The sequence below is a fragment of the Lolium rigidum genome, chromosome 3 (genome assembly GCF_022539505.1).
Source record: "Lolium rigidum isolate FL_2022 chromosome 3, APGP_CSIRO_Lrig_0.1, whole genome shotgun sequence".
Lineage (NCBI taxonomy): Eukaryota > Viridiplantae > Streptophyta > Magnoliopsida > Poales > Poaceae > Lolium > Lolium rigidum.
In genome coordinates, this window is record NC_061510.1 from 69364903 (window position 1) to 69388756 (window position 23854).

At 45.5% G+C, this 23854-nt stretch overlaps 1 protein-coding gene across 1 annotated transcript; it reads right to left on the bottom strand.

Annotated features, from left to right (window-relative positions):
- Positions 1-11988: 11988 nt before the first annotated feature.
- Positions 11989-18892, bottom strand: LOC124694988 (disease resistance protein RGA5-like). Its single transcript, XM_047227903.1, has 4 exons — positions 18805-18892; positions 16072-16230; positions 15033-15834; positions 11989-13945 (listed from the first exon to the last, which is right to left on the bottom strand). Exons 3-4 carry the CDS (start codon positions 15815-15817, stop codon positions 11989-11991), a joined length of 2742 nt encoding a protein of 913 aa, XP_047083859.1. The 5' UTR covers positions 15818-15834; positions 16072-16230; positions 18805-18892.
- Positions 18893-23854: the final 4962 nt, after the last annotated feature.

Consider the following 23854-nt stretch of genomic DNA (forward strand, 5'->3'; position numbering starts at 1 on the left):
AGCGGCATAGAGGTACCCCTTTGTGACACTTGGTTGAAACATATGCTATGCAATGATAATCCATGTTAATCTAAGCTAATTAGGACACGGTGCGAGCACTATTGGTATACTATGCATGAGGCTTACAACTTATAGGATATTTTATACATAACACATATGATTTATTACTACCGTTGACAAATTTGTTTCTATGTTTTCAAAATGAAAAGCTCTAGTACAAAAATAGTAATCCATGCTTCCCTTTGCGAAGGGCCTTTCTTCTACTTTATTGTTGAGTCAGTTTACCTATTCTTTCTATCTTAGAAGCAAACACTTGTATCAACTGTGTGCATTGATTCTTACATGTTTACCTATTGCACTTGTTATATTACTTTGTGTTGACAATTATCCATGAGATATATATGTTGAAGTTGAAAGCAACTCGCTGAAACTTATATCTTCCTTTGTGTTGTTTCAAAGCTTTCTACTAAGAATTTATTGCTTTATGAGTAACTCTTATGCAAGTCTTATTGATGCTTGTCTTGAAAGTATTATTCATGAAAAGTCTTTGCTATATGATTCATTTGTTTACTCATTGTCTTCATCATTGCTTCGAATCGCTGCATTCATCTCATATGCTTTACAATAGTATTGATCAAGATTATCATAGCATGTCACTTCAGAAATTATCTTTGTTATCGTTTACCTTCTCGAGGGCGAGTAGGAACTAAGCTTGGGGATGCTTGATACGTCTCAAACGTATCTATAATTTCTTATGTTCCATGCTACTTTTATGATGATACTCACATGTTTTATACACACTTTATGTCATTATTATGCATTTTCCGGCACTAACCTATTGACGAGATGCCGAAGAGCCGCTTGTCTGTTTTCTGCTGTTTTTGGTTTCAGAAATCCTACAAAGGAAATATTCTCGGAATTGGACGAAATCAACGCCCAGGGTCTTATTTTTCCACGAAGCTTCCAGAAGACCGAAAAGGATTACGAAGTGGGGCGATGAGGCGCCGCCACGCCAGGGCCGCGCGGCCAGGGCTGGGCCCGCGCCGCCCTGGTGTGTGGGGCCCTCGTGCCGCCCCTAAACCTACCCTTCCGCCTACTTAAAGCCTTCGTCGCGAAAACCCCAGTACCGAGAGCCACGATACGGAAAACCTTCCAGAGACGTCGCCGCTAATCCCATCTCGGGGGGATTCAGGAGATCGCCTCCGGCACCCTGCCGGAGAGGGGAATCATCTCCCGGAAGTCTCTTCATCACCATGATCGCCTCCGGATCGATGTGTGAGTAGTTCACCCCTGGACTATGGGCCATAGCAGTAGCTAGATGGTTGTCTTCTCCTCATTGTGCTATCATGTTAGATCTTGTGAGCTGCCTATCATGATCAAGATCATCTATTTATAATGCTACATGTTGTGTTTGTTGGGATCCGATGAATATTGAATACTATGTCAAGTTGATTATCAATCTATCATATATGTTGTTTATGTTCTTGCATGCTCTCCGTTGCTAGTAGAGGCTCGGCCAAGTTGATACTTGTGACTCCAAGAGGGAGTATTTATGCTCGATAGTGGGTTCATGCTCCATTGAATCCGGGACAAGTGACGGAAAGTTCTAAGGTTGTGGATGTGCTGTTGCCACTAGGGATAAAACATCAATGCTTTGTCTAAGGATATTTGTGTTGATTACATTACGCACCATACTTAATGCAATTGTCCGTTGTTTGCAACTTAATACTCGGAACGGGTTCGGATGATAACCTCGAAGGTGGACTTTTTAGGCATAGATGCATGCCGGATAGCGGTCTATGTACTTTGTCGTAATGCCCTGATTAAATCTCATAGTACTCATCATGATATATGTATGTGCATTGTTATGCCTTCTTTATTTGTCAATTGCCCAACTGTAATTCGTTCCCAACATGCTATTTAGCTTATGGGAGAGACACCACTAGTGAACTGTGTACCCCGGTCCATTCTTTACATCTGAAATACAATCTATCGCAAACTCGTTCTTTACTCGTTCTTCGCAAACAAACATCATCATCCACACTATACATTTAATCCTTTGTTTACAAGCAAGCCGGTGAGATTGACAACCTCACTGTTACGTTGGGGCAAAGTACTTTGATTGTGTTGTGCAGGTTCCACGTTGGCGCCGGAATCCCCGGTGTTGCGCCGCACTACACTCCGTCACCAACGACCTTCACGTGATCCTTGACTCCTACTGGTTCGATAAACCTTGGTTTCTTACTGAGGGAAACTTGCTGCTGTACGCATCACACCTTCCACTTGGGGTTCCCAACGGGCGTGTGCTTTACGCGTATCAAGCTAAATTTCCGGCGCCGTTGCCGGGGAGATCAAGACACGCTGCAAGGGGAGTCTCCCACATCCAATCTCTTTACTTTGTTTTTGTCTTGCTTTACTTTACTTTATTTACTGCTTTGTTTGCTCTTATATCAAAAATACAAAAAAAATTTTTGCTAGCTTTACTTTATTTACTGTCTTTTTCTCCATATTAAAAACACAAAAAAAATTAGTTACTTGCATTTAGTTTATTTAATTTGCTTTATTTACTACTGCTAAAATGGGTACTGTTGAGAATACTAAGTTGTGTGACTTCACTAGCACAAATAATAATGATTTCCTATGCACACCTATTGCTCCACTCGCTACTACAGCAGAATTCTTTGAAATTAAACCTGCTTTACTAAATCTTGTTATGAGAGAGCAATTTTCTGGTGTTAGTTCTGATGATGCTGCTGCACATCTTAATAATTTTGTTGAACTTTGTGAAATGCAAAAGTATAAGGATGTAGATGGTGACATTATAAAATTAAAATTGTTTCCTTTCTCCTTAAGAGGAAGAGCTAAAGATTGGTTGCTATCTTTGCCTAAGAATAGTATTGATTCATGGACTAAATGTAAGGATGCTTTTATTGGTAGATATTATCCTCCTGCTAAAATTATATCTTTGAGAAGTAGCATAATGAATTTTAAGCAATTAGATAATGAACATGTTGCTCAAGCATGGGAGAGAATGAAATCTTTGGTGAAGAATTGCCCTACCCATGGACTAACTACTTGGATGATCATCCAAACCTTCTATGCAGGATTGAATTTTTCTTCGCGGAACCTATTGGATTCAGCTGCTGGAGGTACCTTTATGTCCATTACTTTGGGGGCGGCAACAATGCTTGTTGATGATATGATGATAAATTACTCTGAATGGCACACGGAAAGAGCTCCACAAGGTAAGAAGATAAATTCTGTTGAAGAAACCTCCTCCTTGAGTGATAAGATTGATGCTATTATGTCTATGCTTGTGAATGGTAGATCTAATGTTGATCCTAATAATGTTCCTTTAGCTTCATTGGTTGCCCAAGAAGAACATGTTGATGTGAACTTCATTAAAAGTAATAATTTCAACAACAATGCTTATAGGAATAATTCTGGTAACAACTATAGGCCATATCCTTCTGCTAATAGTAATGGTTATGGTAATTCTTATGGGAATTCTTACAACAATAATAGGAGTGTACCCCTGGTCTTGAAGCCATGCTTAAAGAATTTATTAGTACACAAACTGCTTTTAACAAATCCGTTGAGGAAAAGCTTGATAAAATTGATATTCTTGCTTCTAAGGTTGATAGACTTGTCTCTGATGTTGATCTTTTAAAATTGAAAGTTATGCCTAATAAGGATAATGATAATAAAATTGTTACTACAGCAAATGCCATCCAAGTTCGAATTAATGAAAATATTAGATTGATGGATGAATTGCATGCTAGGTGGGAAAGAGAAGAAAACGAAAAACTTGCTAAAGAGAATAATGTAGCTAAAGTTTGGACTATTACCACCACTAGTAATGATAATGCTTCACATATTGCTACACCTCCTACTATCAATGGTAAAATAATTGGTGTTGGCAATGTTTCTACTCCTAGTGCAAAACGTGCAAAATTGCTCGAAACTCGCTAAAACTCACTAAACTCGTTTGTAATAAAACTGCTGAAATTTTTCAAAATATTGGGGACAATGATCCCATTGCTGTAGATCATAATGGTTTAGATTTTGATGATTATCAAATCTCTGAAGTTATAAAGTTCTTACAAAAACTTGCTAAAAGTCCCAATGCTAGTGCTATAAATTTGACCTTTACAAAACATATTACAAATGCTCTCATAAAAGTTAGAGAAGAGAAACTAAAACTTGAAACTTCTATTCCTAGGAAGTTAGAAGATGGTTGGGAGCCCATCATTAGATGAGGGTCAATGATTTTGATTGTAATGCTTTATGTGATCTTGGTGCAAGTATTTCTGTTATGCCTAAGAAAATCTATGATATGCTTGACTTGCCACCATTCAAAAATTGTTATTTGGATGTTAATCTTGCTGATAATGCTATAAAGAAACCTTTGGGGAGGATTGATAATGTTCGCATTATGGTTAACAATAACCTTGTCCCCGTTGATTTTGTTGTCTTGGATATTGAATGCAATGCATCTTGTCCCATTATATTGGGAAGACTTTTTCTTCGAACTCGTTGGTGCTACCATTGATATGAAGGAAGGTAATATTAAATATCAATTTCCTCTCAAGAAAGGTATGGAACACTTCCCTAGAAAGAGAATGAAGTTACCTTATGATTCTATTATTAGAACAAATTATGATGCTAATGCTTCATCTCTTGATAATACTTGATTCACACTTTCTGCGCCTAGCTGAAAGGCGTTAAAGAAAAGCGCTTATGGGAGACAACCCATTATTTTACTTCTGCACTTTTATTTTATATTTGAGTCTTGGAAGTTGTTACTACTGTAGCAACATCTCCTTATCTTTATTTTATTGCATTGTTGTGCCAAGTAAAGTCTTTGGTAGTAAAGTCAATACTAGATTTGGATTACTGTGCAGGAACAGATTTCTTGCTGTCACGGAATTGAGCAGCCCCTGCTGTAGATAATTTATAAAAATCTGCTAATTTACGTGCGTGATCCTCAGATATGTACGCAACTTTCATTCAATTTGAGCATTTTCATCTGAGCAAGTTAAGTGCCCCTGAAAAATTAGTCTTTACGGACTGTTCTGTTTTGACAGATTCCGCATTTTATTTCGCATTGCCTATTTTGCTATGTTTGATGTATTTCTTTGTTCCATTAACTTTCAGTAACTTTGTGCAATGTCTAGAAGTGTTAAGAATGATTATGTCACCTCTGAATATATGAATTTTCAATTATGCACTAACCCTCTAATGAGTTTGTTTTGAGTTTGGTGTGGAGGAAGTTTTCAAGGGTCAAGAGAGGAGGAAGATACAATATGATCAAGAAGAGTGAAAAGTCTAAGCTTGGGGATGCCCCCGTGGTTCATCCCTGCATATTTTAAGAAGACTCAAGCATCTAAGCTTGGGGATGCCCAAGGCATCCCTTCTTCATCGACAACTTATCAGGTCACCTCTAGTGAAACTATATTTTTATTCCATCACATCTTATGTGCTTTACTTGGAGCGTCGGTTTGTTTTTGTTTGAATAAAATCGGATCCTAGCATTCCTTGTTTGGGAGAGAGACACGCTCCGCTGTTTCGTATGAACACATATGTTCTTAGCTTTATTCTTAATGTTCATTGCGAAGGTTGAACTACTTCGTTCATTGTTATATGGTTGGAAACGAGAAAATGCTGCATGTGGTAATTGGTATAATGTCTTGAATAATTTGATACTTGGCAATTGTTGTGCTCATATAGATCATGTTTAAGCTCTTGCATCATGTACTTTTCACCTATCAATGAAGAACTACATAGAGCTTTTTAAAATTTAGTTTGCATGATTAGTTTCTCTAGAGTCTAGATATTTTCTGGTTAAGGTGTTTGAACAACAAGGAAGACGATGTAAAGTCTTATAATGCTTACAATATGCTCATATGTGAGTTTTGCTGCACCGTTTTATACTTGAGTTTGCTTCAAACAACCTTGCTAGCCTAGCCTTGTATTGAGCGGGAATTCTTCTCGTGCATCCAAATCCTTGAGCCAAAAACTATGCCATTTGTGTCCACCATACCTACCTACTACATGGTATTTCTCTGCCATTCCAAAGTACATTACTTGAGTGCTACCTTTAAAATTCTATTCTTTGTCTTTGCAATATATAGCTCATGGGAAAATAGCCTTAAAAACTATTGTGGTGAAGAATATGTAGCTATGTATCTTATTTCTTAATAAGTTGCTTGTTGAGCGGTAACCATGCTTCTGGGGACGCCATCAACTATTACACCTTTGTTGAATATCATGTGAGTTGCTATGCATGTTCGTCTTGTCTGAACTAAGGGCGATTTTCATGATCAAATGGTTTGATTATGCATATTATTAGAGAAGAACATTGGGCCGCTAACTAAAGACATGAATCATGGTGGAAGTTTCAGTTTGGACAACAATCCTCAATCTCTTATGAGAATATTATCTGTTGTTAAATGCTTATGCATTAAAGAGGAGTCCATTATCTCGTTGTCTATGTTGTCCCGGTATGGATGTCTAAGTTGAGAATAATCAAAAGCGAGAAATCCAATGCGAACTTTCTCCTTAGACCTTTGTACAGGCGGCATAGAGGTACCCCTTTGTGACACTTGGTTGAAACATATGCTATGCAATGATAATCCATGTTAATCTAAGCTAATTAGGACACGGTGCGAGCACTATTGGTATACTATGCATGAGGCTTACAACTTATAGGATATTTTATACATAATACATATGATTTATTACTACCGTTGACAAATTTGTTTCTATGTTTTCAAAATGAAAAGCTCTAGTACAAAAATAGTAATCCATGCTTCCCTTTGCGAAGGGTCTTTCTTCTACTTTATTGTTGAGTCAGTTTACCTATTCTTTCTATCTTAGAAGCAAACACTTGTATCAACTGTGTGCATTGATTCTTACATGTTTACCTATTGCACTTGTTATATTACTTTGTGTTGACAATTATCCATGAGATATATATGTTGAAGTTGAAAGCAACTCGCTGAAACTTATATCTTCCTTTGTGTTGTTTCAAAGCTTTCTACTAAGAATTTATTGCTTTATGAGTAACTCTTATGCAAGTCTTATTGATGCTTGTCTTAAAAGTATTATTCATGAAAAGTCTTTGCTATATGATTCATTTGTTTACTCATTGTCTTCATCATTGCTTCGAATCGCTGCATTCATCTCATATGCTTTACAATAGTATTGATCAAGATTATCATAGCATGTCACTTCGTAAATTATCTTTGTTATCGTTTACCTACTCGAGGGCGAGTAGGAACTAAGCTTGGGGATGCTTGATACGTCTCAAACGTATCTATAATTTCTTATGTTCCATGCTACTTTTATGATGATACTCACATGTTTTATACACACTTTATGTCATTATTATGCATTTTCCAGCACTAACCTATTGACGAGATGCCGAAGAGCCGCTTGTCAGTTTCGCCGTTTTTGGTTTCAGAAATCCTACAAAGGAAATATTCTCGGAATTGGACGAAATCAACGTTTTCCACGAAGCTTCCAGAAGACCGAAAGGATTACGAAGTGGGGCGACGAGGCGCCGCCACGCCAGGGCCGCGCGGCCAGGGCTAGGCCCGCGCCGCCCTGGTGTGTGGGGCCCTCGTGCCGCCCCTAAACCTACCCTTCCGCCTACTTAAAGCCTTCGTCGCGAAAACCCCAGTACCGAGAGCCACGATACGGAAAACCTTCCAGAGATGCCGCCGCCGCTAATCCCATCTCGGGGGGATTCAGGAGATCACCTCCGGCACCCTGCCGGAGAGGGGAATCATCTCCCGAAGTCTCTTCATCACCATGATCGCCTCCGGATCGATGTGTGAGTAGTTCACCCCGGACTATGGGCCATAGCAGTAGCTAGATGGTTGTCTTCTCCTCATTGTGCTATCATGTTAGATCTTGTGAGCTGCCTATCATGATCAAGATCATCTATTTATAATGCTACATGTTGTGTTTGTTGGGATCCGATGAATATTGAATACTATGTCAAGTTGATTATCAATCTATCATATATGTTGTTTATGTTCTTGCATGCTCTCCGTTGCTAGTAGAGGCTCGGCCAAGTTGATACTTGTGACTCCAAGAGGGAGTATTTATGCTCGATAGTGGGTTCATGCCTCCATTGAATCTGGGACAAGTGACGAGAAAGTTCTAAGGTTGTGGATGTGATGTTGCCACTAGGGATAAAACATCAATGCTTTGTCTAAGGATATTTGTGTTGATTACATTACGCACCATACTTAATGCAATTGTCTCGTTGTTTGCAACTTAATACCGGAACGGGTTCGAGATGATAACCCGAAGGTGGACTTTTTAGGCATAGATGCATGCTCGGATAGCGGTCTCGTGTACTTTGTCGTAATGCCCCGATTAAATCTCATAGTACTCATCATGATATATGTATGTGCATTGTTATGCCTTCTTTATTTGTCAATTGCCCAACCGTAATTCGTTCACCCAACATGCTATTTATCTTATGGGAGAGACACCACTAGTGAACTGTGGACCCCGGTCCATTCTTTACATCTGAAATACAATCTACTGCAAACTCGTTCTTTCTGTTCTTCGCAAACAAACATCATCATCCACACTATACATTTAATCCTTTGTTTACTGAGCAAGCCGGTGAGATTGACAACCTCACTGTTATGTTGGGGCAAAGTACTTTGATTGTGTTGTGCAGGTTCCACGTTGGCGCCGGAATCCCTGGTGTTGCGCCGCACTACACTCCGTCACCAACGACCTTCACGTGATCGTTGACTCCTAGTACTGGTTCGATAAACCTTGGTTTCTTACTGAGGGAAACTTGCTGTTGTACGCATCACACCTTCCACTTGGGGTTCCCAACGGGCGTGTGCTTTACGCGTATCAAGATCTCATATAGCCCATGAGAGGATGACGTCAAGTGGTGATCGTCATCAAGGTTGAGTTGGGCAAGTTCAAATTGAGCATCTCAAGAGGATCATATGCTTGAAGCTTGCCATCCATTTGGTGATAATGGACGTGTGAAGATGTGCATCAATGGAGCTTTCCCATCATGGTGTATGGGGGAGCATTTGCGAGTCTTCACGAAGCAACAATGATTAAGTGAGGCATTCCGGCTTGAGTGGTGCTTGAAGAACTATCATCAAGATCAAGCGGGATGCGCAAGGCAAAGGTATAACCTTGCTAGGTTTCCTTTTTACCGGTCTCAAGGTGGTTGTTGGGAGACCGGGTTATAGGATACATAGCCGCACTATCAAGAGGGGCTTTCGGTTGGGTAACTTGATCACATCGTCTTAGGAAGCTCAATCCTTTGCATACTTTGCATATCCCTATTGCTTCTTGGTGTTTCTCTGTGAGAGGTTCTTGAGCTTGTTTCTAGCTTTACAACAAGCCCAAGTTCATCGAAAATGGAATCCACATGCATCTTCTATTGCGTTTTCGAGTTTGGACGTCTTCACCGTTTTTTACGGTGGGAGACTCCCTCTCTAAAAACATCTAAAAATATCCTGTGAGGAGTCTCCATATTTCGAGTTTTTGTTGGGATTCTATTTGTCGTTATCTTTCCAACAAAATTAGTTTCATGTCAATCGGGGTCCGGACACAAAAGTTATCACAGTTTTTGTATAACATGTTTTTCCTGCTGGCCCGGTTTCTCGCCCAGCGTGACCGGCCGGCCCACTGGATGGCCCGGTTCAAACCGGCCCGTGGACTGGTGCCAACCGGGACCATGTACTGTAAGACACAGAAGTGTCCCGGTCATGGCCCGGTCACAGACCCGGTTTGGAACGGTCGGGTCCGGCCTGTGGCCCGGTCTGACCAGCACCTGGACCGGACGGCCCGGCCCCAGGCCCGGTTGACCAGCCTCCTCGACTGTGCTGAGCTGAATCTCACCCAACGGTTATTTTTCTCCCTAGACTATAAATATGCCTTCTTCCACCTTGGGCTGGACAAGTTTTCCACTCTCTCTCCTCCATTGTTGACTTTGAAGAACTTGCCCTCTCTCTTGATTTCCCCCATGATTCTTGCTCATTCTTGAGGGATCTAAGAGAGGAGATCTAGATCTACAATCCTCACCAATCCATTTCTCCTCTAAGTGAGGGGAACCCTTTGGATCTACATCTTGGAGTCATTTGTTGATTTCCTCTTTGTTCTTCCTCTTTAATCTCATCCTAGCATTTGTTGCTCGGGTGGGAATTGAGTGTGAAGGACTTGAACACCTCTAGTGTTCTTGCTTTGCATAGTGTTGAGCTCTCCACCACGATTAGTTCGAGTGAGAGACCGTGAGCTTGTTACTCTTGGAGGGAGACCTCCTAGTTGGCTTGGCGGTTGGTGCTCCGGTGATCTCTTCAAAGAAGATTGTGAAGAGGCCCGGGCTTCTCCTTCGTGGAGCGTGTGAAGTGGTCTTGGAGCTTGCCATCTCCGGAGTGGAGGAAAAGACCATAAGGAAAGGGCCATTATCCTTCGTGGGTTTGGCTCGGAGAATAGGGTGAGCCTTCGTGGCGTTGGAGAATCCTTCGTGGGACCTCCATCCCTCCAAACGTGACATACCTTCTTGCAAAGGAAGGGAACACGGGAATACATCCTCGTCTCCGCGTGCCTCGGTTATTTCTATACCCGAGCTTACTTTCCTTGTGATAGTCATCGTGCTTGAAGTATCTATTATATCTTGCTATCACTTGTTGTTCATATATATTGTGTCTATCTTGCTTAGCTCTAGTTGTTGTTGTTGCACTTAGTTGAGCCTAGCTTATTTAGGATTTGTGCTTGTGAAAGAACATGTTCAATCACCGTCCTCTTCGTTGTCAGTGTGGTAGTGCCAACGGCAGGACGTGTCATCGAACACCTTCACTCATCTCGTCATCGCCTTCGTAGCGGAAGGTGAGCACACAACCCCACCCGTCGAAGAGCACATCCACCGGCCACAGGCAAAAGCCATAGCAAGCCTCCCGTTGCTGCAGCGCGGCCGGCTCGTTGCTGGCGACGAACTCGTCGAACTTGTCCGGCAGCCTCTGGATGCCGAGTGAGTCTTCACTGAGGACGATGATGAACTCGAACTTCCACTCCTCGAAAGATGACGACGGCACAGGTGATGGCGACCGTGCAGGCGTTGCTGCTCCAGCATGGCCACCGCGGCCCCGACGGCCACGCCCGCGACCTCGACCTCGACCAACCATGGAGCGGCCCGCAACCTCGACTCCTATGATGGTGGCGGCTAGGGTTGGGAATTGCGGCGCTAGGGTTTGTGTGAGGGGCGATACGCGAGCACCATTTTTTATACGCCGGAGGGAGGTGAGGGAGTGGTGGCGCGCTTTAACGCCGGCACAGACTGCTAAGCGCGACGAGACGTGTCATTGCGCCTATGGGGAAACTGCACCGTCGCTGCGCGCCATTTACTTTAGTCGAGAGGTAGGCGACGGTTGCGCATCGTTCGTGTCTCAATGACGCATTGGGCCCGCCACTCCCCGCCTCGCTTTTCTTTGTGTGCGGCGCGATCGCAGTGTTCCATTTGATGCGGGGATGGCCTCGGACCACCGGACACCATATTAAGTCGAGCCGGAAAAAAGCTCCTTTGTGACGCGCAACTGAGAACGGTAAAATAGCCGACGTGCCCCAAAGCTGGAGCGCGCTTTGAGAGACACGACTCGAGATGCTATCAAACAAACTATGCTCAGGCGCCATGGCCCATGGAGCCGAATTTTTCTTTCAGAACAACAGTACGCATTTCTCCATGCAACAAAATCGAAATCGGCATAAGAGCACACATCTCGCTTTATTAAGGCTTTACGAGACCAACACCAGCAGAGTACATGATTATAGCAGATAAGTTGGCAACAGCCACGGTTCAATTAAATACTACAAGTTCAAAAAGGTTTAGTCTCAACTTAAGAATGTGTCGGAAAGACAATACTACTAGTACAGTACGTGGATGGAACTTCCAGGCAGACATTAATAATCGCAGACATTAATAATCAATGGAGACGAGAATCACCGACACCGGATGTCCAAGGCAGCGCCTGGATGATGCTCCTCAAATGCAATCTTCAAAGAAGACTTCAGAGCCTCTCCATCCTCATCTCTTTCGCCCTTGATCCTTATATCGATTTCTCTGAGGCCAGCTGGCAAGTGCTCAATGCCATCTAGTGGACCCTCCACAGACCCACCACTCTCGCAACGACTCGGTATTAACAGTAGAAAAAGCTTCTTGAGCACAGGCATAGCACCCGCTTCAAAAGTCAACAACGGAGCCCAACAACAGAGAAAGAACTCTTTGAGAGCTCGGAATGCAATGCCGCTGCCAGGGATGCGCACCCTTTCTTCGAGAGGTTTTTCTGAGCCCAACTGGAGAAAGACAAGTGATGGCAACCCTGCAAGAATAGCAACGCCATCATCCTTCAAACCTGCAGCCCTGACCGTGAAACGCAAGCTTTGGAGGTCCCGAAGATGACCAAACCACTTGGGGATCATCGAAAACACGCAGCCCGACATCATCATATCTCGAAGATGGATAGGTGGAGGGGAAAATGTGGTCCAGCCATCTAATCCCTCAGAATCCAAATTACCAGGATGAAATTGAAGGATCCTGAGGCTGCCGCTGATCCTTTGTAGAGAAGAACGCAAGACATCCATACGTCTTGCCCCTTCCACCAAGTCATTTCCCGACCATTGAAAAGTAAAATATCTTAGGCTGGTCATCTCGCCTAGGCCCTTGATATTCTCCACGGAGTTCCTCTCTAAACCAAACATCCGTAGAGTTCGCAGAAGTCTCAATCTGCCAATTCCGTCGGGAAAACCTCTATGTCCGTAAACACTGAGATGCAACAGCAGAGGCAAACTAACAATATCAGATGGAAGATTGGAGACGGATACGGGTACTGCTAAATCAAGTGTCTCCAATTGCTGTAGCTCACCAATTTGGCTAGGTAGCTCAATCCTCGTATCGCCAACCACATTTAAGCATCTCAATAGAAACAACTTAGATATACCAGTGAGATCTAGCACATTATTTCTGGCAAAGCCCATATCTAGATGTAGAACTCGGATATATTTCAGTAGCATCACAGATTGGCAAGAAAACCCTCCAAAAGCATAGACTGATCGAACTTTTGATAATGACCCGTTGACCATTGCTGATGTCAGTCTGCACTCTTCACCAGAGCATTGGAATGAAGCTCTCCGGATATTTCTGTGCATCCCTAACACAGCGTCCGGGTCACTTAGCACAGAAATAAAATTTTCTTCTTCAATCTTGGATCTGATGACATCTAGCATTATATCATGTACTCTGCAGCTCAACACCTCTCCACCATCGTCGGTATCCACAGGCTGGATCATGCTCCTATTAATAAGCTCATTGAAATAGCTTATTGCAACATCCTCTGCATCGAGCCCAGGGGTTGGACGCACGAAAACTTCTGCGATCCATTGCCTCAACAAATAAAACGTCCATATCACATGATCCTCTGGATACATACCAAGATAGAGCAAACATGTCTTAAGATGGTTAGGAAGGTTTCTGAAGCTGAGCTCCAAAATTTGCCTCATCTGATCAAGAGTAGGATTTCCGTCAAACATGCATCCGAGAGACTTCCTTACATACTCAAATGTTGTCTTTGGTTGATCAGCTAGAAGGCTTGATATACTGATGATAGCAAGTGGCAGACCACCACATTTTTTCAGAATATCCATTGAAACGTCTACTAATTCAGTAGGGCAGGAATTTTCTGAACCAAATATTCTGCTAAAAAACATTCTTCTTGAATCATGCTCATTAAGATATTTCATCTTAAAAACACATCCTCTGCTTTTAGAGCAACAAGCAGCAGCAACCGAATAAATCCTGGTAGTTGTTAGCACTCTACTGCCATGATTATTTTCTGGGAAAGCACATTTAATAATATCCCATGCTAACGTATCCCATAAATCATCAATTATGATAAAGTACCTGCAAATCACATCACCATTGAGAAATGAGAACACATAAAGGTTAGTTTATGGTGAGATCTTATAAGCTTGGGAAATTAAAGTCCTATTACCTAAAACCACAAATTCTAAGTGTACATGTCAACACGATGATGACATGTACTATTAATTAGATCTAAGTAAATTACATTGTACACAGTATAACTGCCTTTGAATCGTCAATGATAAGTAGATATAAATCAAGTAGAATTCGTTTTGCAATATATGTAATAACTTCCATTTCCTTGTCCTCGTCAGTACATCATTTAGTTGAACTAGAAAGTAAACAAAGATATGTACTCTCACTGGAACAGTGAAACATTTATCAGTGGATGCCTAACATCCAATTAACTTTAGTGTCTATATTAACTGTGTGAAGATAAAAATAGTGCTTACAATGCAAATGTATAATATTATGGAGGCTTAATACGCCAACAGTGCCACAGCTCACGAAGGGTGAAATGAATTACTCCCGTGCGGGGTAAGCAGTTGATTTGGCCGATGTCAATTGATTTGATCTTGTTCACTTCCCTATTCCCTCACTCCCCCCCCCCTTGCGCGCCGCGCGGACCCATAGGCCACACAACCTCAACAGGCTGATTATTTTACTCATTTAGAATTGGTTTTTGCTTCACAGGTTATAAATTTGAGTATTCAAGTCTTGAAATAAAATTAAAATTTAATCCTTACAAGTAAAATTTGCAAAACATTCATTCCCTGTTTCCTCGAAGGAGTTTGATTTTACTGAGGTATACCACAATCTTGGCAAATTTCAAGGTGGTTTGAGCTGTATGCAAAGTTAGATCGGGAAAAATAGAACTTCTTTCATTATATAAAAAAAAATGTTCATAGTCCAATATTACAGTGAACTAATTCATTTTATGTGTGACACTTCTCAAACAGAGACATATATATCCAACCTTTAAAGAAAATGCTATGGTTGCCCTGGAAATGATACCAAAATAGACTTTAAGAGCGCAAATAAATCACTAGTACTTGCTAATATATTTTGGTAAGAACGCATAAAGTGCATACTGGTACAATAAGGTACACATAATGAAAAAAATTACCTCTCATTCAATAAATACTCTCTGATATTTGTAATCACATCATCCAAGCTGCTACTTGGAGACAACTGTTCCCTCGTAAGCTTCAATAATAAATTCCGGAGAAGCCTCGGTATATCAGGCTTTAGAGATACTGATACAAATGCATGACAGGTAAACTTCCCTTTGATCTCACGGCACACTTCATTTGCAAGGGTGGTTTTTCCGAGACCTCCAAATCCCACAATAGAAGCCACCTTCAGCTCTTGACCTTGATCCATCAACAACTCAATAAGCTCATCTCTGGGGGTATTAATACCCACGAGACCAGCCGCATCCGCAAAAATAGCGAGTGCTCGTGGATCAATATGGACAATACTGGTCGTAGGGTTGTACTCATCAAGCTTGTACCTTATGCGCCGCTCATGCAATTGAAGTACACGAGCCTCAATCCCGTTGATCTTGTTGGCAATTTGATGACGCACCTTGAGCTTCTTAAAGCGCTCAGCTGTCTTCTTGAGAAACCCAGTGGTTGCACCTTTTACTTCAAGGTCATGCATGAAGTCATCGATGCAGTCTTCAATATCATAGGACATCTCCCTCACTTGGTCTCTCCACACCTTAGCCTGAACATCAAGCTCGTCCATTCCTGCCAGCTTTACAAGAAGAGCATTCATGCTACTGAACTCTTCATGAAGGGACACAACCTTATTGCGCACACCTTTGAGCTTCCGATACTCATCCCCCATCAGGGTAGTGAGCTTCCCAAGGAGCGAGTTCATCACACCCGTGGAAGCGCTCACTGCCATGGTTGATAGGGTGATATTCCTGTAAAACATAACAAAATTGGGTTATAAATTTTATAGATTTCCCAAATGCACTTGAGTAGACCTGGAAAAAAATTAAGAATGGGAGACTCAAGGTAATTGTATGCAAAACTATTGCAGCTGCAGATTAACCATGACCATAATGTTTGCAAATATGTTATGTGCTTGCAGAAACCATAAACATTGAAAATATTCACGATGTAAACATCATGATTTGAAGACAAAAGTAACCTTTACCTGTGTTACTCACTGAAGCCACACAAAAGTACTTCACAGATGATAGTAGGTGACCTGAGCTTTGAACTCAGATATTGGGAAGCCAATATTTGATTTCCTCTGTGGTCACCGCCTGATCACCGGAGACAATTCTCTTCACGTTTAAGGAGCAAGAAAGACTGCAGGAAAAGATAAATTTTGTGGAGCACCATGTTAGATTGTTTGTAAGGCAGCATGCGTTGCTCATGAAACAGAATAGGCAATGCGGTACCTAAAGAAGATGTGATCGCTGAATTATTGGTGGGAGTATGAATGATTTCTGCTCTCATTCAAAATCAGAGATGAAAATGCAAAGAAATAAAAGTTCTGATCTACACTTAAATATGATTTTCTGTCACAGCAGCTAGCGATACTGCAATAGCATTAGGTTGGTGCCATTGCAGGCGGTAGCAGGGGCGGTAGCGCCCGAGGCGGGGCGAGAGAGAGGCGAGAGAGGGGCGAGACGAGAGCGGGAGGCGGCTGCGCGGGCGCCCGGCGGTATCGCCCGCTCCCGCCCGGCTACCGCCTGCGTTGGGGGCGAGAGGGAGGCGAGAGGCGGGCGAGAGTGGGGCGGCAGCGTTGGCAGCGAGAGGGAGGCGAGAGTGGGGGCGAGAGGGAGGCGAGAGGCGGGCGGCAGGCGGGCGAGAGGGCGTAACGGCTAGCTGACGTGGCGCGATCTGATTCGTCCACGTCAGCTAGCCGTTGGGGTAGCCGTTGCTGGTTCAAAAAATCCGAAAAAAAGCCAAAAAACCCTAAAATTTCATCCCCACCCCCTATAAATACCCCATATGGTTTCACTCACTCCACACCCATTTCATCTCATTCATCTCCTTCATTCTCTCAAATCTTCTCCACCATGTCCGGTTGGACTCCACCAGATTTGACAACGTTCACGGATCTGTTGCAGCCCGACGGGTCACCAATACACCTAGATGATGTCTCTCCGACACATCGTCGCACCAATGTCGGTTCTTCGCCGCTTCCCCGAGTTTTATACTCCTCCGGCACACCACCTCCGGGGCCATATGGGCCATACGCTCCACCTCCGGCGCCATATGGTTCATACCCTCCGCCTCCGTATCCATACCCCCAACCACCTCCAAATGCTCCACCTACAGGTAGCGGGAGTGGCACTGTACCTCCTTACCCACCACCTTCGTACGGTTCATACCCTCCACCTCCGTATCCATACGCGCCATATGGTCCGTACCCCCCACCACCTTCTGAAGCCAGTGCACCAAGCTCCGAGTCCAATGCCGCGGAAACAATCGTACCACCGCGTGCAAAGAGGCTTGACTGGACAACTGCGGAAGAGGAAAAACTGGTACTTTACTTACCCATCACATATTTATTTCGGGGTTGGTTCTTGCTTGGATTTTTCACTAACAATATCTATTTCGGGGTAGGTTAATGCTTGGCTTTTTAACTCCAAGGACTCTGTTGCCGGTAATTGCAAGACCGGCACTAGTTTTTGGGGTCAGATAGCTGCAACCTTCAACTCTACCTCGGATCCTGCCCGTCGTCGGACCTCCAAGCAGCTGAAGGATCATTGGAACGCCTACAACAAGGAGGTGTCCCTGTTCAATGCATACCACATCCAAGAAGAAGCGTTACGTCAGAGTGGAGCAGACGATCAGATGGTCATGAAGGCGGCAATGGAGAGGTACGCGAATGACAAAAGAGTGACTCAGCCGTTCAGACGGCACCACTGGTGGCAAGCTATTCGCAATGAAGCGAAGTGGAAAGGACAACATGGTCCTGGTAGTGGAACCGAGTCCACTTCCAAGAGAAGCCGTCTTGGAGTTTCTGGTGAGTACAGCTCTAGCGAGGCGACGACGGAGGAGCGTCCACCGGGCCGCGATAGGGCCAAGGCTGCGGCACGTAAGGGTCGGAGGAAGGGGAAGGAATAAATCCTTCGCGATGAGGAACATGATGAAGGGTTTAGTGAAGGCTAAGCTATTCAAGCAATGGAACAAAATGAAAGACCGATCAACCGACGACATGAACGAAGCAGAAAAACGCAAACATGCGAAGGCCATCAAGATGGTGGAAAAAGAGCTTGGTCTGGAAGATGATGACGACGAGGAGGAGGAGCAGGAAGAAGAGGAAGAGGAGTAGAATTTTTATTTATTATGTAATTTTTAAAATTTATTATGCAATTTTATTAATTATTATGTAATCGGTAACATTTTTAGTTGAATAAAATAATTTTCTTGCATTATTTTGAATGTCTACAAAAAATCGAGTGAAATAACTTAATCTGAAAAAGAAATGGTGATGTGGAGGAGAGAGAACTGAGAGCTGGCACTATAGCCTGTGAACTGGCACCGTGGGGTGAGAGTGGGGTGAGAGTGAGGAAAAAAACTGACATAGCAGGCTATAGTGAGGTGATGCATTGGCAACAGCCTTAGGACATTACGCATGGACCTGAATAACAAATGATAAAGGCGCTCAGAGCTCGCCGAAAAGTTGCCATCGATAGCTACTGTTTATCAGAGGTCGCCGAAAAAGTTGAATCTAGTCGCAAAACAAATGTAGCTGAAAAAGTTGAATCCCGAAAAAAACCCGATAGCTCCTTCCTATGCCCCTCTCACTCGCGGGACGGCGGAGCAGCAGAATGTCGGCGGGGCTCCCGAGCTACGCGCCGTTCCGCACACACCGGCAGCCGGCCGCAGCAAAAACAAAACGAGAGCGAAAGGGAGCAAAGAATGTACCTGGCGAGAGTGGGAAGGATTTCTCCGGTTGGTCTGCTCTGCAGGCAGCCTCAATACGGAGGAGTTCTTGGCTGCTTGGTTGGAGGGAGGATTGATCGAGATCCAGTAAGTTTGACCGAGATCCAGTGCGAGGCACGAATGGGGGTGCGAGTCGAGATGCTATAGGGGAGCGAAGAGCACATGGCCGTACGCCACCATGCCTTTTCCTTTGCTTCCTCGAGGTTTTTTTTATCTGTGGATACCAAGACCTGGAGACGACCTGGATTCGATCGATAGTTAAGTGGGAACAGGCTGCCCGCTACCGCTGCCGCGCCACCGCATCAGAGTATCAGACCACCATCCATGGTGATGGCGGCGGGAGCCATCACCGGAGGAACTCCCCCACCTCTGGCCCTCTGCACCTCCGCCCGTCCGTTCCCCTTCTCTAACCGCCTCCATCTCATCCAGCAAGGTCCACGAAGCTCCGATGACTGCTATTCTCCATTTCTCCTCCTCTCCAGCGCCGCCTTGAAGCCCATGCATGCGCTCTCTCGGTATCCGCACTCCCCTCGCCCCATACGCTGCTACTACTCACGAAGGCGTGCAGTTTGCAGCACAGCTGCCAGCGCCATGCACCGACACCCAGCCGAGGCACAGTCTCCATGCCATTACGATTTACGACACAGATGCAAATTCCCTCGTGAGGAAGGTGTCTCCCCAGGAACGATCCTTTGGACAAGCAAAAACGCCCTGCTCCCGCGTCGCTCCCGCTCGGGCGACTCGGGCGGCGTCCAAACCCTAGCGCCACCAGGCCCGTCCTCCCACCTTCCTCCCTCCCTTGCCGCCACCTGAGGTGACCGCCGGAAAGCCATGCGGCTGCTGAGGACGGTGGCGGCGAGGATCTCGTCGCTCCGCTTCGATGTGGAGGACTACAGCGTCTACAGGACCGGGACGGCCCTTCAGGCGAGGCGACGGCGCGCGCGGCAGGCTTCGGCGCGGGTGACTCTGGCTGTCGGCCGCGACCTCTTGGGAGGTTGGACCGCGACGGGTGGCGGCTGCGGTATGGAGGCCCCCTCCCCGTCAGATCGAGGTTGTTCCCCCTCTTCTCTCTCTCCTCCCTGATTTCGGCTTAGCGGCGGTTTGCTGCTCGCTCTGGAATACGGAGGTGGCTCGGGACCGGGGGAAACCCTAAGTTGGCTGGCCCGGCCCAGCGGCGGCAGCACCTGTGGGTGCCGTTCTTCCTCCTTGGAGGCGTGGCGGAGGTCCCCTGTCTCCACCCCGACCAACCTCCCGGGTGAAAGCCCAAAATCTCTCAGATTGGGCGACGTCGACGTGCTGCACGTCGTATCCTCCTTGGAGGCATCACCTGGGGAGTCCGATGCTCGGTGAGGTTGAAGGCGGAAAGTTTGGTCTCGTGCAGTTGCTCCCGGTGGCTTTCCTGCTTCTCTCTAGTCGTCCTTAGGTCGCAGCGGTTTGGCCGGTGTGGTGTGCCCCCCTTCCTGGTGGTCGTGTTCTGGGGCTGCCTCGGAGTTCAAGTTCAGCACTTCCCCAGCTCTCGGGTGAGCTTTTCCCATCACCGATGGTTTGACGCCTTCGAGCCAAGGCGAGAGGGTAGGGGCCCTCTTCGGTGTGGGAACCGGAATGTGTTTTGGTGCTTGCAGTTCAGGGGGCCTTCCTCGCTCATGAATCTCCATCCTGCTCTTTGGCAGTGCCTCGTCGCGCCTTCACTGCTCGTTGCCCTCGGTGCCGGAGAGTTGTAGTCTTCGCTTTGCAAGTCCCTTTGGTGCTTGCTAGTAGTGTTGAGTTGTAAGCCTTTTAGGGTGTGCCCTTGTATCGTTCGGCCATTGTGTTGTGTTGTGTAGTGTTGTGTGTGGGTGTTTGTTCGGTTCGCCTTGTGTAATTCTTGCCCGGTTGATGGCTTTGTTAATTCAAAGTTGGGCTCCTTGCGAGCCTACTGTTTAAAAAGGTGTCTCCCCATTTTGCTGTAACTTTCTGCTAAGAAGTAACCTTGCTAATTCTGCAAGTTAACAAACTATCCATTATTATATCCCTAAAAAGCACTAAGCTCATAGGGTTGTTGCGCTGCAAGTCCTTTTCGTGGGCCCCACCTCGCGCGCTTGCTTGACGTTGTGTTTCACCATCTGGAGTCGCATCTACGTGACGTGTGAGCGAGGGGGCACGCGGGGTCAGTGGGATTGTTTTGACCGGGGCTTGGGTCCGTCTTTCTTCCTTCTTCCTTTGGTTGTGGTTGCGGGTCTATTCGCTGAGTGTGATCTATTCTTCCTCTTCGTCGGCCGAGCTGCGGCGGTGCGTGCGGGTTTGGGTGGCGTTGCGGTGGCTGCCCGTCTACTCCGCGACTGTTGTTTCTTCTCACTCGTACATTTCCCCAATTGCATTCTCTGTGATTTTTCTTGTGTTAGTGGCCATGAGATTGGAGCGGGTTGCCTGATCGTGAATTCGTTCGTCCATATGCAGCATCTCTAGCTCTTCTTGGTTTCTTGATGTGTTTGCAAATATTTCGGTTTCCTGTGGTGGTTATGTTGATCTGGTTGTTCGGCCGTGCTGGGAACCTGTTCAGTCAAATGCTTCGGGGGGTGGGGGGGTGGGGGGGGGGGGCAGGGCGGCCACCGAGATGGGACGTCCGACGGGGGCGGTGGCAGCAATGGAGCGGTAGCCGTGGCCGCGACCGCATCACTGACCTCCCATACGAGATGTGCCACCATATCTTTTCCTGCATGCCCACAAGGAGGTGGTTTGCACGAGCACGCTCTCGAGGTGGTGGCACCACATCTGAGCCTCCGCGCCGTGCCTCGACATCCACTATCCGAGCTATGGCATTTTCAGCTGATCTGCGGATCGTTTGCTGGCGTCATCTCATCAACAACCTCCTGGTCGGCGTGCTAAAAGTGGAGGCCTTTCAACTCCAGAAGTGCGGCGCTCTTCGGTTGTTGCATCCCAAGTGGTTTCATCCCCGGCGGTGCAGTTGCGGCTGGAGGCATCGACGCGAGGAAGGTGCCAAGGGACCCGATCGCTTTTCTGAACTTTCTTGGAGGGTCTTGGTTGTAAAAGTTGAGGGCTTGTCTATAGCTTCACATTTCCAAGAGGCCCTCTTTGTAAATTGTGTTGCCACCGACGATATATAATTCACCTTCTGGGTCATCCCGTAATAATGGTGAAAGACCAATGCAGATCTGCCTTGTTCACACATTAGTTTGAGACGCAAAGGTATCATTTTATCAAGTTACTTCCAGTTCAAATTTCGGCTCCAAGGAGGATGGGAAAACAAACGAATCTATCTTGGGAGCCTCGACAATGCGTCGGAGGACCCAGATACTAGAGTAATGAGCGAAGATGACTTTACTACCACTATAGAGAGGCTTAGAGCATCTCCAGCCGCGTCCCCCAAAGGGATTTGGGGCGCGCCGGACAAAAAACCCGTTCCAGCCGCGTCCCCCAAAGCCCATTTTTGTCCGGCGCGCCCCGATACGGTGTCCGGCGCCCCGAGCCCGTCCCCGTCCCACAGGGGACGCACCGGGCACGCCGGACACAACGAAAAGCGAGGCGAAGCGACGCGGGCCCGACGCGTCAGCGGCTCGGAAACCTAAAACCCCGTCGCCTACCTTTGGTCAAGCGACGTTAATGGCATCCCTGTTTTCCCAGGCGACGCAGGGACGCGTCTCGTCGTGCATAGCCGTGTGGCCGTCCGCGCCGGCGTTATTGCGTGCAACCACCCGCTTCCGCCGCTGTTTAAAGACGCCCCGTGATACGTCTCAAACGTATCTATAATTTCTTATGTTCCATGCTACTTTTATGATGATACTCACATGTTTTATACACATTATATGTCATTATTATGCATTTTCCGGCACTAACCTATTAACGAGATGCCGAAGAGCCGATTCTGTTGTTTTCTGCTGTTTTTGGTTTCAGAAATCCTAGTAAGGAAATATTCTCGGAATTGGACGAAATCAACGCCCAGGATCCTATTTTTCCACGAAGCTTCCAGAAGTCCGAAGAGGAAACGAAGTGGGGCCACGAGGTGGCCACACAACAGGGCGGCGCGGCCCAAGCCCTGGCCGCGCCGGCCTACTGTGTGGGCCCCCCGTGATGCCCCCTGACCTACCCTTCCGCCTACTTAAGCCTTCGTCGATAATAGTTCCAGTACCGAGAGCCACGATACGGAAAACCTTCCAGAGACGCCGCCGCCGCCAATCCCATCTCGGGGGATTCAGGAGATCGCCTCTGGCACCCTGCCGGAGAGGGGAATCATCTCCCGGAGGACTCTTCACCGCCATGGTCGCCTCCGGATTGATGTGTGAGTAGTTCATCCCTGGACTATGGGTCCATAGCATTAGCTAGATGGTCGTCTTCTCCTAATTGTGCTATCATTGTTGGATCTTGTGAGCTGCCTAACATGATCAAGATCATCTATCTGTAATGCTACATGTTGCGTTTGTTGGGATCCGATGAATATGGAATACTATGCTATGTTGATTATCAATCTATCATCTATGTGTTGTTTATGATCTTGCATGCTCTCCGTTGCTAGTAGAGGCTCTGGCCAAGTCGTTACTTGTAACTCCAAGAGGGAGTAATTATGCTCGATAGTGGGTTCATGCCTCCATTAAATCTGGGGGAGTGACAACAACCTCTAAGGTTGTGGATGTGTTGTTGCCACTAGGGATAAAACATCAATGCTATATCTAAGGATGTATTTGTTGATTACATTACGCACCATACTTAATGCAATTGTCCGTTGTTTGCAACTTAATACTGGAGGGGTTCGGATGATAACCTGAAGGTGGACTTTTTAGGCATAGATGCATGCTTGGATAGCGGTCTATGTACTTTGTCGTAATGCCCAATTAAATCTCACACTACTCATCATAACATGTATGTGCATTGTTATGCTCTCTTTATTTGTCAATTGCCCAACTGTAATTTGTTCACCCAACATGCTTATCTTATGGGAGAGACACCACTAGTGAACTGTGGACCCTGGTCCATTCTTTTACATCAAATACAATCTACGGCAATACTTGTTCTACTGCTTTCTGCAAACAATCATCAT